At 46.5% G+C, this 16,591-nt stretch overlaps 1 protein-coding gene across 1 annotated transcript in view; it reads right to left on the bottom strand.

Moving 5' to 3' along the window:
- The window catches only part of LOC311225712 (RNA polymerase II elongation factor ELL-like), a 42,932-nt gene extending 32,387 nt beyond the window's left edge, over positions 1-10,545 (bottom strand). Inside the window, exons 1-4 of the mRNA XM_084311107.1 lie at positions 10,358-10,545; positions 7,358-7,402; positions 7,022-7,143; positions 825-988 (exon numbers count right to left, since the gene is read on the bottom strand). Of these exons, the coding sequence (XP_084167233.1) occupies positions 825-988; positions 7,022-7,143; positions 7,358-7,402; positions 10,358-10,519 (493 nt within the window). The 5' untranslated portion in view covers positions 10,520-10,545. The remainder of the gene's footprint in view (positions 1-824; positions 989-7,021; positions 7,144-7,357; positions 7,403-10,357) is intronic.
- Positions 10,546-16,591: the final 6,046 nt, after the last annotated feature.

Genomic DNA, 16,591 nt, shown 5'->3' with positions numbered 1-16,591 from the left:
CTCCCACGCGTTACTCCTCGCCACTGAGAGTCCGCGCTGTCTGGTGAAAAGATGCGACAGGCTGCCTCCTCGTGTACCGGAGGGGACACGTGATGCAAGGCTTCTATCCTCACTACAGCCGACCAGTAGGAGGCATAGTCTAGCAACGTTCAAGACAGGGGAGGGGAGAATTGAAGGGGAGAATTGGCAATACGAAATTGGGATGGCAGAAAAATAGAAAAATAAGGAGAAAAAGTGGATAAAAAAAAGAAGCTCTACAGTTATTGAGCGTCATTTTGTTAAATGTTGGTGTTGTAATACCAGTGTTTATTAGTCATGGGAAATTCCACATCACCGTGGCAACCCTAGCACATACTCAGTAAATCTTCCTCGGGGGAAACACAGATAAACGTATCCCATCACGCCCCCAATGCAGGAGCTCATTTCATGACCACACACGCACAAGCCAACAGAGTGGAAACACCTCGTATCATGTCAACAACGCGTGCGCCTCAATGAGTAAAGCAAAGAGACATTCCCCGATCGTGAACCTGACCTCTTGGAGAAAACAAGGACGTTGCAGCTCAATTCCTTCTTCCACTCGTTTCTACGTACACTGTAAAAACTGAGCGTCGTCTGGTCACTTTTAAACTATCAGCTCATTTTATTTTCAACAAAAACGGTGTAAAAATGCAATTCATAAATGGTTCAATTCGATTTCAAACGGCACATAGTCTTTTCTATTATGCATAGGAGGTTACTAATAATTATCGAATCAATATTAATTAACCCCAATCCCAGTTGTTTTTACAGTGTGTACACGTATACCGCGTGCGTTTGCCTACCCTGGACGCGCCCCCCTTGCTTGATGACGATGGCCGCCCTGCTGCGCGTCTCCTTCTCCGCCTGGGCCACGCTCCGACGCGCCTGGTGGTAAGACTCGTCCGTGGCGTTCACCGTCATCTTCTCCCGAATCACCCCCACGCAGGACAACTCCTCCTCCGGGGCACTGGGGGAAGGGAAGGGGCGGGGAGAGGGAGAGGGAGTGGAGGTGAGTAAAGCCAGTGATTTGCGTGATCTATTTTTGTGTGCGTGTGCGAGTGTGTTTTGTCACATGTCCCATCAAGAGCAGGGGTGGTGCCAGGGGGAGGAGGGTATTAGTGACGTGTATCTGTGTGCTTGTTTCTGTGCTGTATAAAAAAAGATGCAATTTTCTGTTCATACTTGAAAAAGACCGGAAGGGTCGAAACGTTGTATCTGCTATTTTTTTTGTCACAATTAAAACACCTTGGAGCATCAAAAGTGAGTTGCGAGCCCCGCTTTGTTTCTTGTTTCTGTGCTGCCAGTTGTTTTAGCTCCAAATCGTAGAGTGGTTTTGAGCGTCACAGGTTGTAAACCAGGCTACTTGAACACATCTTTGTACAAAACAAGTGTGGATTTGACTCTAAACTGCAGGAAACTAGGATAAAGACGATGTGGTCGTATGGCTGAGATGGGTGTGGTTCCAATGAGCCCAATTCCATTCAGATATCTTTAGGCTTCAAGGGACCACGCGTCGTAACTGGCCCTCACGGATTTAGTTCCCGTCAACATTTCAATCGACTTTGAAGCAAGATTTCGTCACGTTCCCAGTAAGCTGGTAAAAGGCTGGTGAAATCAGATGCCTGGTATATGCTCGTCTTCATGCATTGATTAGAGGGCCAACAACAACATTGTGTATCACTGCATTAGAGGGCCAACAACAATGTTGTGTATCACTGCATTAGAGGGCCAACAACAACATTGTGTATCACTGCATTAGAGGGCCAACAACATGTTATGTCACTGCATTAGAGGGCCAACAACAATGTTGTGTGCCTGCATTAGAGGGCCAACACAATGTTGTGTATCACTGCATTAGAGTGCCAACAACAATGTTGTGTATCACTGCATTAGAGGGCCAAAACAATGTTGTTATGTCACTGCATTAGAGGGCCAAAACAATGTTGTGTATCACTGCATTAGAGGGCCAAAACAATGTTGTGTATCACTGCATTAGAGGGCCAACAACAATGTTGTGTATCACTGCATTAGAGGGCCAACAACAGTGTTGTGTATCACTGCATTAGAGGGCCAACAACAATGTTGTGTAGCACTGCATTAGAGGGCCAACAACAATGTTGTGTATCACTGCATTAGAGGGCCAACAACAATGTTGTGTATCACTGCATTAGAGGGCCAACAACAATGTTGTGTATCACTGCATTAGAGGGCCAACAACATTGTTGTGTATCACTGCATTAGAGGGCCAACAACATTGTTGTGTATCACTGCATTAGAGGGCCAACAACAATGTTGTGTATCACTGCATTAGAGGGCCAACAACAATATTGTGGCCTAACTTAGCCTAGAAGATTGCGGTTGATATTGTATTTCCTCTACCCCTAAATAAAAAAATATTTTTAAAGCCTACAACTCGGCCAATCAGATTCCTCTTTTCCTCCGACTGACACCAGGCGATCAAAAACGAGCCCACCGCTGAGTGACGTCGGCAGGCCCTGCAGCGGTGTTGTGGTGAGAGAGAGTTCACTGCTGGGCAGAACGCTCTCGTTTCATTTCAAACCACAGCGCAGCACGGGGTCAGTCAGTGGAGCAGCTCCTTCCCTGCAGACAGGTGCCTGTTCTGCTGACATTGTGCTTTGATGTGGAAGCCGCCTCGAGTGGCAGGAGGCCCTGCTCTGCGTGGATCCTCTCATTAGGGATGGGTACCTTTCACATTTGAACCGATACGGTACCGGTACCGGTACCTGTGAATCGATACCGGTACCCAACGGTACCTTTTTTCGGTACTTTAGTCTTAAAAAAATTATTTACCTACCTCAGTCGTAAAAAAAAAAATCCTAACTTCAAATAACTACAATTTCGACCGTTTTCGGCTTGTCATTGCTCCGACTGCTTTGTTGTTGAATCAAGTCAAATCCTAGGTAAGCATTATTGTGCGTGTGAACGTTGACATGAAAAGAAAAAAGGTAAAAAAAAAATGTAAAGAAATGAATAAAAAAAAATTAAAAGAAAACGTTTTTATTTTTTTTTATTTTCGGTATCTCACTTGAATCGATACTCGGTAGTACCGATGTGTTTCGGTTCGGTACCTCAAAAGAACCGAATTCGGTACCCCTCCCTACCTCTCATGACACCCTGCTCCTCTCATGATGACACCCTGCTCCTCTCATGATGACACCCTGCTCCTCTCATGATGACACCCTGCTCCTCTCATGATGACACCCTGCTCCTCTCATGATGACACCCTGCTCCTCTCATGATGACACCCTGCTCCTCTCATGACACCCTGCTCCTCTCATGATGACACCCTGCTCCTCTCATGACACCCTGCTCCTCTCATGATGACACCCTGCTCCTCTCATGACACCCTGCTCCTCTCATGATGACACCCTGCTCCTCTCATGATGACACCCTGCTCCTCTCATGATGACACCCTGCTCCTCTCATGATGACACCCTGCTCCTCTCATGACACCCTGCTCCTCTCATGATGACACCCTGCTCCTCTCATGACACCCTGCTCCTCTCATGACACCCTGCTCCTCTCATGACACCCTGCTCCTCTCATGATGACACCCTGCTCCTCTCATGATGACACCCTGCTCCTCTCATGACACCCTGCTCCTCTCATGACACCCTGCTCCTCTCATGACACCCTGCTCCTCTCATGATGACACCCTGCTCCTCTCATGACACCCTGCTCCTCTCATGATGACACCCTGCTCCTCTCATGACACCCTGCTCCTCTCATGATGACACCCTGCTCCTCTCATGATGACACCCTGCTCCTCTCATGATGACACCCTGCTCCTCTCATGATGACACCCTGCTCCTCTCATGACACCCTGCTCCTCTCATGATGACACCCTGCTACTCTCATGATGACACCCTGCTCCTCTCATGACACCCTGCTCCTCTCATGATGACACCCTGCTCCTCTCATGATGACACCCTGCTACTCTCATGATGACACCCTGCTCCTCTCATGATGACACCCTGCTCCTCTCATGATGACACCCTGCTCCTCTCATGACACCCTGCTCCTCTCATGATGACACCCTGCTCCTCTCATGATGACACCCTGCTCCTCTCATGATGACACCCTGCTCCTCTCATGATGACACCCTGCTCCTCTCATGATGACACCCTGCTCCTCTCATGATGACACCCTGCTCCTCTCATGATGACACCCTGCTCCTCTCATGACACCCTGCTCCTCTCATGATGACACCCTGCTCCTCTCATGATGACACCCTGCTCCTCTCATGACACCCTGCTCCTCTCATGATGACACCCTGCTCCTCTCATGACACCCTGCTCCTCTCATGATGACACCCTGCTCCTCTCATGACACCCTGCTCCTCTCATGACACCCTGCTCCTCTCATGATGACACCCTGCTCCTCTCATGATGACACCCTGCTCCTCTCATGATGACACCCTGCTCCTCTCATGACACCCTGCTCCTCTCATGATGACACCCTGCTCCTCTCATGATGACACCCTGCTCCTCTCATGACACCCTGCTCCTCTCATGACACCCTGCTCTGAGTGGATCCTCTCTTGACACCCTGCTCTGAGTGGATCCTCTCATGACACCCTGCTCTGAGTGGATCCTCTCATGACACCCTGCTCTGAGTGGATCCTCTCATGACACCCTGCTCTGAGTGGATCCTCTCATGACACCCTGCTCTGAGTGGATCCTCTCATGACTCCCTGCTCTGAGTGGATCCTCTCATGACTCCCTGCTCTGAGTGGATCCTCTCATGACACCCTGCTCTGAGTGGATCCTCTCATGACACCCTGCTCTGAGTGGATCCTCTCATGACACCCTGCTCTGAGTGGATCCTCTCATGACACCCTGCTCTGAGTGGATCCTCTCATGACACCCTGCTCTGAGTGGATCCTCTCATGACACCCTGCTCTGAGTGGATCCTCTCATGACACCCTGCTCTGAGTGGATCCTCTCATGACACCCTGCTCTGAGTGGATCCTCTCATGACACCCTGCTCTGAGTGGATCCTCTCATGACACCCTGCTCTCAGTGGATCCTCTCATGACACCCTGCTCTGAGTGGATCCTCTCATGACACCCTGCTCTGAGTGGATCCTCTCATGACACCCTGCTCTGAGTGGATCCTCTCATGACACCCTGCTCTGAGTGGATCCTCTCATGACACCCTGCTCTGAGTGGATCCTCTCATGACACCCTGCTCTGAGTGGATCCTCTCATGACACCCTGCTCTGAGTGGATCCTCTCATGACACCCTGCTCTCAGTGGATCCTCTCATGACACCCTGCTCTGAGTGGATCCTCTCATGACACCCTGCTCTCAGTGGATCCTCTCATGACACCCTGCTCTGAGTGGATCCTCTCATGACACCCTGCTCTGAGTGGATCCTTTCATAACACCCTGCTCTGAGTGGATCCTCTCATGACACCCTGCTCTCAGTGGATCCTCTCATGACACCCTGGATCCTCTCATGACACCCTGCTCTGAGTGGATCCTCTCATGACACCCTGCTCTCAGTGGATCCTCTCATGACACCCTGCTCCTCTCATGACACCCTGCTCTGAGTGGATCCTCTCATGACACCCTGCTCTGAGTGGATCCTCTCATGACACCCTGCTCTGAGTGGATCCTCTCATGACACCCTGCTCTGAGTGGATCCTCTCATGACACCCTGCTCTGAGTGGATCCTCTCATGACACCCTGCTCCTCTCATGACACCCTGCTCTGAGTGGATCCTCTCATGACACCCTGCTCTGAGTGGATCCTCTCATGACACCCTGCTCTGAGTGGATCCTCTCATGACACCCTGCTCTGAGTGGATCCTCTCATGACACCCTGCTCTGAGTGGATCCTCTCATGACACCCTGCTCTGAGTGGATCCTCTCATGACACCCTGCTCTGAGTGGATCCTCTCATGACACCCCGGTAACAATCCTGCTCGATGTTTTTAAACCGTCGGAAAATAATTCAGACACGTGCTTCCTTGTAATGGACTTGATAAACTGTATCAGCTATTTTTTTTGTCACAATTAAAACACCTTGGAGCATCAAAAGTGAGTTGCGAGCCCCGCTTTGTTTCTTGTTTCTGTGCTGCCAGTAGTTTTTGCTCCAAATCGTAGAGTGTCACAGGTTGTAAACCAGGCTACTTGAACACATCTTTGTACAAAACAAGTGTGGATTTGACTCTAAACTGCAGGAAACTAGGATAAAGACGATGTGGTCGTATGGCTGAGATGGGTGTGGTTCCAATGAGCCCAATTCCATTCAGATATCTTTAGGCTTCAAGGGACCACGCGTCGTAACTGGCCCTCACTGATTTTGTTCCCGTCAACATTTCAATGTAACATACCCTGCTCTGAGTGGATCCTCTCATGACACCCCGGTAACAATCCTGCTCGATGTTTTTAAACCGTCGGAAAATAATTCAGACACGTGCTTCCTTGTAATGGACTTGATAAACTGATAGCCTAGGTGTGTGTGTTAATTATATGTGTGTGTGTTAATTATATGTGTATGTGTGTTAATTATATGTATATGTGTGTTAATTATATGTGTATGTGTGTGTGTGTGTGTGTGTGTGTGTGTGTGTTAATTATATATGTGTGTGGGTTAATTATATGTGTATGTGTTAATTATATGTGTGTGTGTGTGTGTGTGTGTTAATTATATATATATATATATATGTGTGTGTGTGTGTGTGTGTGTGTGTGTGTTAATTATATATATATATATATATATATATATATATATATGTGTGTGTGTGTGTGTGTGTGTTAATTATATATATATATATATATGTGTGTGTGTGTGTGTGTGTGTGTGTGTGTGTGTGTGTGTGTGTGTGTGTGTGTGTGTGTTAATTATATATGTGTGTGTGTTAATTATATGTGTATGTGTTAATTATACGTGTATATGTGTGTGTGTGTGTGTTAATTATATATATGTGTGTGTGTGTGTGTGTGTGTGTGTGTGTGTGTGTGTGTGTGTTACCCTGTGCTAAGCTGCTGGACACAGTCGAAGCTTCCATGTGGGTTGTCACGGGCAACATTAGTCAGCCCAAAGGTGAATGTCCGCACTTCATCGCTGTTCTCTGCACAAGGAACCGTGATTCTCTATGGAGAGAGAGAGAGAGAGAGAGAGAGAGAGAGAGAGAGAGAGAGAGAGAGAGAGAGAGAGAGAGAGAGAGAGAGAGAGAGAGAGAGAGAGAGAGAGAGAGAAAAGAGATAGAGAGAGAGAGAGAGACAGAATTTAATTTGACTCACTCAACATGTGTATGAGGTGGAACCAATCATAGCAAGAGAGTGGGAGTGGGTTATTAATTATTACCCCTTGGTTTCCATTGAATCGGATGGCAGGATGGCTAGACTTGGCCTGGAGTAGACGAGAGAAAAAGGAGACATTTACAACATGACCCTTGTGAGTATAAAGGGTAGGGTGGAGGAACCGGGGGTGGGGGGGGGCAGTGAAAGGCTTGAAGACATCATGACCTATTAATTAGTTGGATCAAGCATGGTTGTAACATGAGTCTAGGAGGATAGTAAAACACTTCCATTGTGCATTGTGAGGGTGATGTGGGTTCATTTCACATGATGTGTGTTCAGCATGTTGGATGTTAATGATATAGGCTACACAAGGATTTGTTTTCCTTGTAAGACCATCTAAAAATTGGAGTAGCAGAGCTCTATAGGAACATCCAACATGGGTGTCAACATGGGTCTCAACATGGGTCTCAACATGGGCCTCAACATGGGTCTCAACATGGTCTCAACATGGGCCTCAACATGGGTCTCAACATGGGTCTCAACATGGGTCTCAACTCTCAACATGGGTCTCAACATGGGCCTCAACATGGCTGTCAACATGGGTCTCAACATGGGTCTCAACATGGGTCTCAACATGGGCCTCAACATGGGCCTCAACATGGGTCTCAACATGGGTCTCAACATGGGTCTCAACATGGGTCTCAACATGGGCCTCAACATGGGCCTCAACATGGGTCTCAACATGGGTCTCAACATGGGCCTCAACATGGGTCTCAACATGGGCCTCAACATGGGTCTCAACATGGGTCTCAACATGGGTCTCAACATGGGTCTCAACATGGGCCTCAACATGGGTCTCAACATGGGTCTCAACATGGGTCTCAACATGGGTCTCAACATGGGTCTCAACATGGGTCTCAACATGGGTCTCAACATGGGTCTCAACATGGGTCTCAACATGGGTCTCAACAGTGCAATTACACAGTTATACGCCTAACAATACATTAGATATTGCACAACACATAGGCCTGTATATACAGTACAAGCTATTCACAACACATAGGCCTGTATATACAGTACAACATATTCACAACACATAGGCCTGTATACAACATATTCACAACACATAGGCCTGTATACAACATATTCACAACACATAGGCCTGTATATACAGTACAAGCTATACACAACACATAGGCCTATATACAAGCTATTCACAACACTAGCCTGTATACAACATATTCACAACACATAGGCCTGTATACAACATATTCACAACACATAGGCCTGTATACAACATATTCACAACATATTCACAACACATAGGCCTGTATACAACATATTCACAACACATAGGCCTGTATACAACATATTCACAACATATTCACAACACATAGGCCTGTATACAACATATTCACAACACATAGGCCTGTATACAACATATTCACAACACATAGGCCTGTATACAACATATTCACAACACATAGGCCTGTATACAACATATTCACAACACATAGGCCTGTATACAACATATTCACAACACATAGGCCTGTATACAACATATTCACAACACAGTGCTCGACATCGAGTCCATACAGTCAAAGCCAATCGTCAACACAGTTAAGAGCCGGAGCCCAAGAAAGAACAGGAGCATTGAATAAATGCCGCTGATTTGGCTCTCTGTCTGTAAACACGAGTGGTGACTCTGGCCCGCTGTAGACTTTGGCCCAGTGTTACATGTGGAGGTGCTTTTTTGCTGTGTGATCAGGTTGGTGGGCTATGAATAGAGCTCTGCTCTTAAGGATAAGACTAGAAACTGGATATGTGCACAGCAGCAGCAACAGCAGTGTGTGTGTGTGTGTGTGTGTGTGTGTGTGTGTGTGTGTGTGTGTGTGTGTGTGTGTGTGTGTGTGTGTGTGTGTGTGTGTGCGCGTGTGTGTGTGAGTGATTGAGAGAGAGAGAGATGACTTCGGGTAAGAAGCAGGTGTTTTCCCTTCTGTCATAGTGACAGGGTGGATCTAAACCACAGGCCAGAGGGGAACTAGTGTTACGTTGGCTGTGGTTTTCTGCCTTCATCTGAAACGGATGGGTCTTTTTATATATATATATATCTTCATTGAGCAGTTTTCTATCTGCTTTTCTTGGAATTGCTGAATGGGGAAGTGATGTATATGTGTGCTGCTGTCAGCTCAGTTCCCCCTCTCTCTCTCTCTCTCTCTCTCTCTCTCTCTCTCTCTCTCTCTCTCTCTTCCTGGCTGCTGCAGTGTCTCCAGCTCTGAATCATTGTGTGTTCAATAGGTTCTAATGATTCTTTCCATCTTCTCATCTGACCTTGATAGTTTTTTTCTTATTTGATTTGATTTATTCATTTTATTTAAATTATTCTGTCTACGGTTGACTGTATTTCAATCAGGTAGCAGCAAGCAGTTAATAACTGACATCAACTGGCACTACTGTAACTGCACCCTTGTTTTGCAAGAAAGTAACGAGATGCAAAGAGAGTAAAAATGTCCAGCAGCCAGTCTGGCTCTTTCTTCCTCTCCGTTTCGTCTCTATAGCGTTCTCGAGTCTAGTATTCATAACATTGATGGATTGATTGAACATTGTATTAACATATTGCAGAATGGGTACAATACAGTACGGCTCAATACACACAATTGTTAAGGGGATGCAGACCAGAGAAAGACTTTCGTCATGTTTACATCAGGGTCCCCCATTTTCAATTCATCATAACATTTCATAACATGCCAGCTTGCCACGATCAAGCCTCGCAAAGACACATTTCCGCACTGGATTATGTAAGATTTATATTTCCATTTCAAATCATAACAAGGCTAGTAGGAGACACAGCGAGATAGTAGCAGGGAGCCGTTGGTTAACTTTAGTTCACCTCACAGAAACAGAAATAGCCCTGATGATCTCCCGCCTTCTCGCAGCATTGTTTACTAAAGAAACGCCGTATAAATAATAACCCTTCTTCTTCCAGGTGAGCAGGCAGCGGTGTCGACTTTAGGACGTGATGATCGAGACGAACCGTGTGAACTATAACGTGTCGCCTACCTACCTTGCTGTTGTTGTTTTGAAACGTCTCGATGGCTCTTGCCGCGCTGTCAGTGAGTTTGACGTGAAACACTGAGATATTATTACTAGTTGTTGTACCGCCATGGAGGTCCAATGTGTGACTGGATATTCCGTAACACTGATCTTCTCTGAGCAGCACCGACATCTTTACGGTTATATCTCCAGCTTGCTGATCTGCTTTGGGTTGTGATTAAAAATAACGAGACCCGAGGAGGCAGACAAAACACATTTGATGAAAGCAAACCGAAGAACGGGTCTGCTGCTCTGCGCGCTGTTCTGGAGTGGATCACATTACGTCATGGGTTTTGATCTCACCCGGCCAACGCGATTGGCTGAAGGACATAAATAAACCCTCACATGCCCCTTACGTACAGCTTACGCAACCCCCCCCCCCTCTCCCTCTCCCTCAATGTCTCCCTGAAGAACCTTATAGTTCTATATGACACACACACACACACACACACACGCACGCACACGCACACACACACACACTAATTTTCCTCTATGGGGACATGAAACAATTATAGAGACACCAAGGGACATCAAACAATTATGACACTTAAGCCTCTACCTGCAGTATTTGGTGCTGTTGTAACAACACAGCCCCCACGGGGAGGACCAGTGACTGGATCTGCAGCGGCGGCACGCGGGTTCAAAGAGGGCAACAGCAGCCCCAGCCCGTTTGTTCCGAGGGAGGAAACAGTTGTGATTGGAGGATCAAGAAAAGAGGGCGGGGTTTGGAATAGGTCAATAGAACTCATCGCTTGCCACTCACAAAATGCCCTCCGAAAATATGATCAGTTTATGTTTATTTTTTTTTTCACTTTTTCTCCCCATTTTCTATTTTTCTCCCATCCCAATTTCGTATTATCCAATTTCTTCCCTCCCCTGTCTTGAACGTTGCTAGACTATGCCTCCCACTGGTCGGTTGTATAGTGAGGATAGAAGCCTTGCATCACGTGTCCCCTCCGGTACACGAGGAGGCAGCCTGTCGCATCTTTTCACCGCAGCAGCTCGAACTCTCAGTGGCGAGGAGTAACGCGTGGGAGGCTCACGCTGCCCCCGATGCTTCCTGTTTCCGCCGTACCGGCGTCACCCAACCGACCTGTAGGAGTCGCTGTCCACAACGTCCAATCCTCCCCACCCACCGGCTTTCCCACCCTCTAACACTGCCAATTGTGTTAGTATGACGGCCGGCCAAGCCGGTAGCAACGCAGAGAGCTGGGCTCGATAACAGCATCTCCTGCGTTAGTGGCGAGCGCCTTGCCCACTGCGCCGGTCAGCCGCCATGTATTTTTTTTTTGTATAAAGGTTTTTATTTACCATCGTCTTAAAACGAGGTATGATATATCTATGAAAAAATAAACACCATAAAAAGGGACACTCCTGGCTAAGCATGGGTACCACAGCTCAGGGGGGTAGAGCAGTCGTCTGGTAATCAGAAGGTTCCTGGTTAGGTTCCGGCTCCTCCCGGCAGCGTGTCAAAGTGTCCTTGAGCAAGACACTTAACCCCTAACTGCTACCTATTAACAGGTTAGCACCTTGCATGGTCGCCTCCACTGTCTCACAGTGTGAATGTGAGACATAAATTGTAAAGCGCTTTGGATAAAAGCACTACATAAATGCAGTCCATCTAGTCCATTTACCATGTAATAGGCATGTAATAGGCATGTAATAGGCATGTACCAAAAGCAATTTATAATTGTTGGTTGTTGGTTGTCTGCGCATGGTCTTGATTTAGTGGTTGTGGTGTGAGCATGGCATGGTTTGAGTCAGAGAGAGGGCCAAAATAGAGCTCAGTCTGGAAGCAGTCTCTCTCTGTCTCTGTTCTCTCTCTCTCTCCCTCCCTCCCTCCTTCCTTCCTTCCTTCCTTCCTTCCTTCCTTCCTTCCTTCCTTCCTTCCTTCCTTCCTTCCTTCCTTCCTTCCTTCCTTCCTTCCTTCCTTCCTTCCTTCCCTCCCTCCCTCCCTCCCTCCCTCCCTCCCTCCCAACCTCCCTCTCCCTTCCCCTCCTTCCTTCCTTCCTTCCTTCCTTCCTTCCTTCCTTCCTTCCTTCCTTCCTTCCTTCCTTCCTTCCTTCCTTCCTTCCTTCCTTCCTTCCTTCCTTCCTTCCTTCCTTCCTTCCTTCCTTCCTTCCTTCCCTCCCTCCCTCCCTCCCTCCCCCTCCCTCCCTCACAGGTGGTGGGCTGGGCCAGGTGAGGGGTCTATAAACAGCCACTGGGTCTTTATAAAGCGCACACTGCAACAGGTGACATTTGCCGGTCAAAACCATTCATAAAGCTGCCCACTCCTTACCCTGAATGAATAGGGAGAGAGAAAGACTGAGAAGGTACAGAGAGAGAGAGAGAGAGAGAGAGAGAGAGAGAGAGAGAGAGAGAGAGAGAGAGAGAGAGAGGAGATGGAAAGAGAGAAAGAAAACAAAGAGGAGAATGTATATTATTCCTTTATGTTCTATTCTGTGCTTTTATGACAAGATAGATAGGAGGAAGAGGTAGAGGTACCTGTCACAGTGGTGTCAGGAGAACTGCCTCTCCCTGAACGTCAGCAAAACAAAAGAGATGATTGTGGACTTCAGGAGGTCGGGGGTCAATGACTACAGCCCCCTCAGCATCGACGGGGCACCGGTTGAGAGAGTGAACAGTTTCAAGTACCTCGGAGCCCACATATCCGAGGACTTGACATGGACCACACACATTGACAGTGTTGTGAAGAAGGCACGACAACGCCTCTACTTCCTCAGGCGCCTAAGGAAGTTCCAAGTCAGTCAGAAGATCCTTAGGAACTTCTACTCATGTACAATAGAGAGCATCCTGACCGGCAACATCACCTCCTGGTTTGGGAATAGCACTGCACAAGACCGTAGCAGACTACAAAGAGTGACACGTTCAGCCGAACGCACAATTGGAGGGGGGCTTCCCACCCTCCAGAGGGGAAGGCTAAGAGAATTATTAAGGACTCGAGCCGAGCCACCCGAACAACTGCCTCTTTGAACTGCTGCGGTCAGGCAAGCGATACCGGAGTCTTAAGGCGAGCACAGAAAGACTCAGAAGAAGCTTCTATCCCCAGGCCATCAGGCTGCTAAACGAACAATAAACACTATGCAACAACCATCAAATGCACACAGCACACACACCCACACGCACACACTCACTCAAACAAACAACACACTGCAGCACCCACTCTCCACACTTTAGATCACACAAACACACTTTACACTTTATATTTATTGATAAAGGATTTGCACTACAACTCGTACACCTACTGTGAATTGTACCTAAATTGCACCTCGTCCCATTTCTGCCTTGCACTATATAGTATTGTATATTAGTACACTGCACAGTATTGTATATTGTATGGTAACTACGTCTATTCTGCATCGAACATTGTACATATGTCTAAACTGAACACTGTGACCTCATTTTTTTACTTCTAATTTTACTATGTTATTTTATTTCATACTTATCTTGTCTTGCACAGTCTCTGGAGCGTAACAGTAAGAAGCATTTTGTATAAAAGTATTCTGTACTTCTGTATGACAAATATTAAAGAAACTTGAGGATGTTTTATGAAGTAAACCACTTGAGTGAGTGGACCTTGAACATGAAATGAACTAAAACCAAAGTATTCCTGTGTTTTCTTTTTCAAATGCACAAATGACTACAGACATATTATAGTGAATCATTAGGCTACAGTACTATAAATGTTTCTATGGTAAATCGTGTGTATAAATAAACCACAGGAATACTATAGGTCTTACTATAGTTGATGAATTGAAAATGGGGGACCCTAATGGGCCTAATGTAAACAAGACGAAAGTCTTTCTCTGGTCTGCATCCCCTTAACAATTGTGTGTATTGGGGCGGCTAAGTGGCGCAGTGGGCAAGGCGCTCGCCACTAATGCAGGAGATGCTGGGTTCAAGCCCAGCTCTCGGCGTTGCTACCAGCTTGGCTGGTCGTTCATACTAACGCAATTGGCAGTGTTAGGGGTGGGAAGCTGGTGGGTGGGGATCGGACGTTGTGGACAGCGACTCCTACAGGTCGGTTGGTGCGCCTGCGCAGTAGAATCAGGAAGCGACGGGGGCGGCGTGTCCCTCCCACGCAGACCCTCGCCGCTGAGAGATCGTGCTGTGCAGGTGAAAAGATGTGACGGCTGCCTCCTCGAGTACCGGAGGGGACACGTGATGCAAGGCTTCGTCCACATTGCAGCCGACCAGTGGGAGGCATGGCCTAACAGCGTTCGAGACAGGGGAGGGAAGAATTGGACAATACGAAATTGGGATGGGAGAAACATTTTTAAATGGGAGAAAAAGTTGATAAATTGTGTGTATTGAGCCGTACTGTATTGTACCCATTCTGCAATCTGTTAATTAAAGTTTTCAATCAATCAATCAATCAATCAATCAAACAACCTACAGTATCATTTGCTGAGAAAAAAAAGTTAACCTGACGCCGGCCGGACCCCTACGCCTGTACAGAGCGGGCAGGCAGGGGCCTGGGTGTAGCGGGCCCCTACGCCTGTACAGAGCGGGCAGGCAGGGGCCTGGGTGTAGCGGGCCCCAGCATGGAGGACTGGTCCACGTCATCGCCGCACAACACTAGCCCACACTGCAGGTCCAGAGCAGGGAGGGTGAAAGGTCGAGTGCATTCCGAGAGACAAAAGTCCATGCTTGCACTCAATACAAAGTGGTGGTTTAAAAGCCCAATCCATAATCCAAAACTTAACAAATGGGTAAATCAAATCAAATCAAATGTATTTAATGTATAAAATGTAAAGCCCACAATCACAAGTTAATGTCCCCGTGGGCCGGACAAGTCAGGAAGAAACATCACAATAAATCAAGAACAAAAAACCCACCATGAAATCCAAAATAAATGTAAAATAAATAAATGCAACACTCCCAGACATACCCCAGCAAAGGTAAGGGAAAAAACCTAGCAATAGGAAAAAAGCACCACAGGCAACGTGGAGGAGAGAAACCTTAGAAGGGCCGTTCAAGGGGGGATCCCCCTTCTTGGATGTAGGTGATAGTAGTGTTGCTATGGATGATCGATGGGTGGACAATAAAACAGGCAAAATAGTTGGTATATGTATGTACATATACGTGTAATAAAACACAAATATGTACATGCAATAGCAACAGGGGTACATACGATGTAAATAGAATAGAGCTAAGAACAACAACAACAAAAGACAAAGCATAGGGAAAACAAGCGCTAGTATGAAAATAGGATAACGGCAGAATGTCAAGGCTCGGAGCTCAAAATATCAGAGTCATATACCATTTGCACATGAGTATGTATTCCGTTCCGATAGCCACCACCATCACCATGAAAACAGGAACAGAGACCTATTTTCCTTCTGTAGTTGATGATGTGAACTCTTGGTGAAAGTGCTAACACTAGACAAGTGGTGAATATGAGTTTTGAAAAAAAAATATTTTGTGAATATATCCTACATTTAAATAATCATCATTTTAGGTTCTAAGCATAATATTGTACATTTGTCTATATCCAGTGGTGGAAGAAGTACACAGTTAAAATAGTACTCTGGTAAAAGTCATCGGTTCAGAATTTTAGTTAAAGGAGCTGTAAGTGGTATTTTCTTTGTTAAAATAAGTGGTCTTCTACATGTTAGAATAATAGCTCTACATTCCTACAGCCATCACTGATATAGAGTGTCTGGTCAGTAACATAGGTGTCCGAGTCCCTCCGCTCTGCAGTAAACACAAAATACACTTTCTGATATCCCACAATATTTAGGGTTCTCTCTCCTGATTGGATAAAGTGGGAACTGGGTACCAGCCAGGAAATGTATTTTGTGTTTATGGCAGAGCAGAGGGACTGAGAGACCCATGTTACTGACCAAACTACTTAACACTTATTTTAATCAAAAGATACCACTTACGTGTGTGCCTGCCATGTGTGCCATATGGTCTCATGCTCTGCTCTGTCCATAGGCGTATGTGGTCAGTGGCCAATCCAACACTGGCCCAGAGATAACCAGGGAAATGTACAGGTGCTTGGCCTTGACACAGACACACCACTGAACTGAGGAGAGGCCTGAATGAACTTACATAATGTCATAACTCAATATTCTATATTGATAAGGATTGTACCTAATAACATTTAATAATAACTTTTAACTTAGATCAATGTCCACAATAAGGTAAATAATAAGTACAAAGTCACTGAATATTCTTAAGCCTGATAATAATTTCC

This window comes from Notolepis coatsorum, assembly GCF_963971535.1.
Source record: "Notolepis coatsorum genome assembly, chromosome: 3".
Classification (NCBI taxonomy): domain Eukaryota; kingdom Metazoa; phylum Chordata; class Actinopteri; order Aulopiformes; family Paralepididae; genus Notolepis; species Notolepis coatsorum.
This window is presented reverse-complemented; position numbering and strand designations above follow the sequence as displayed.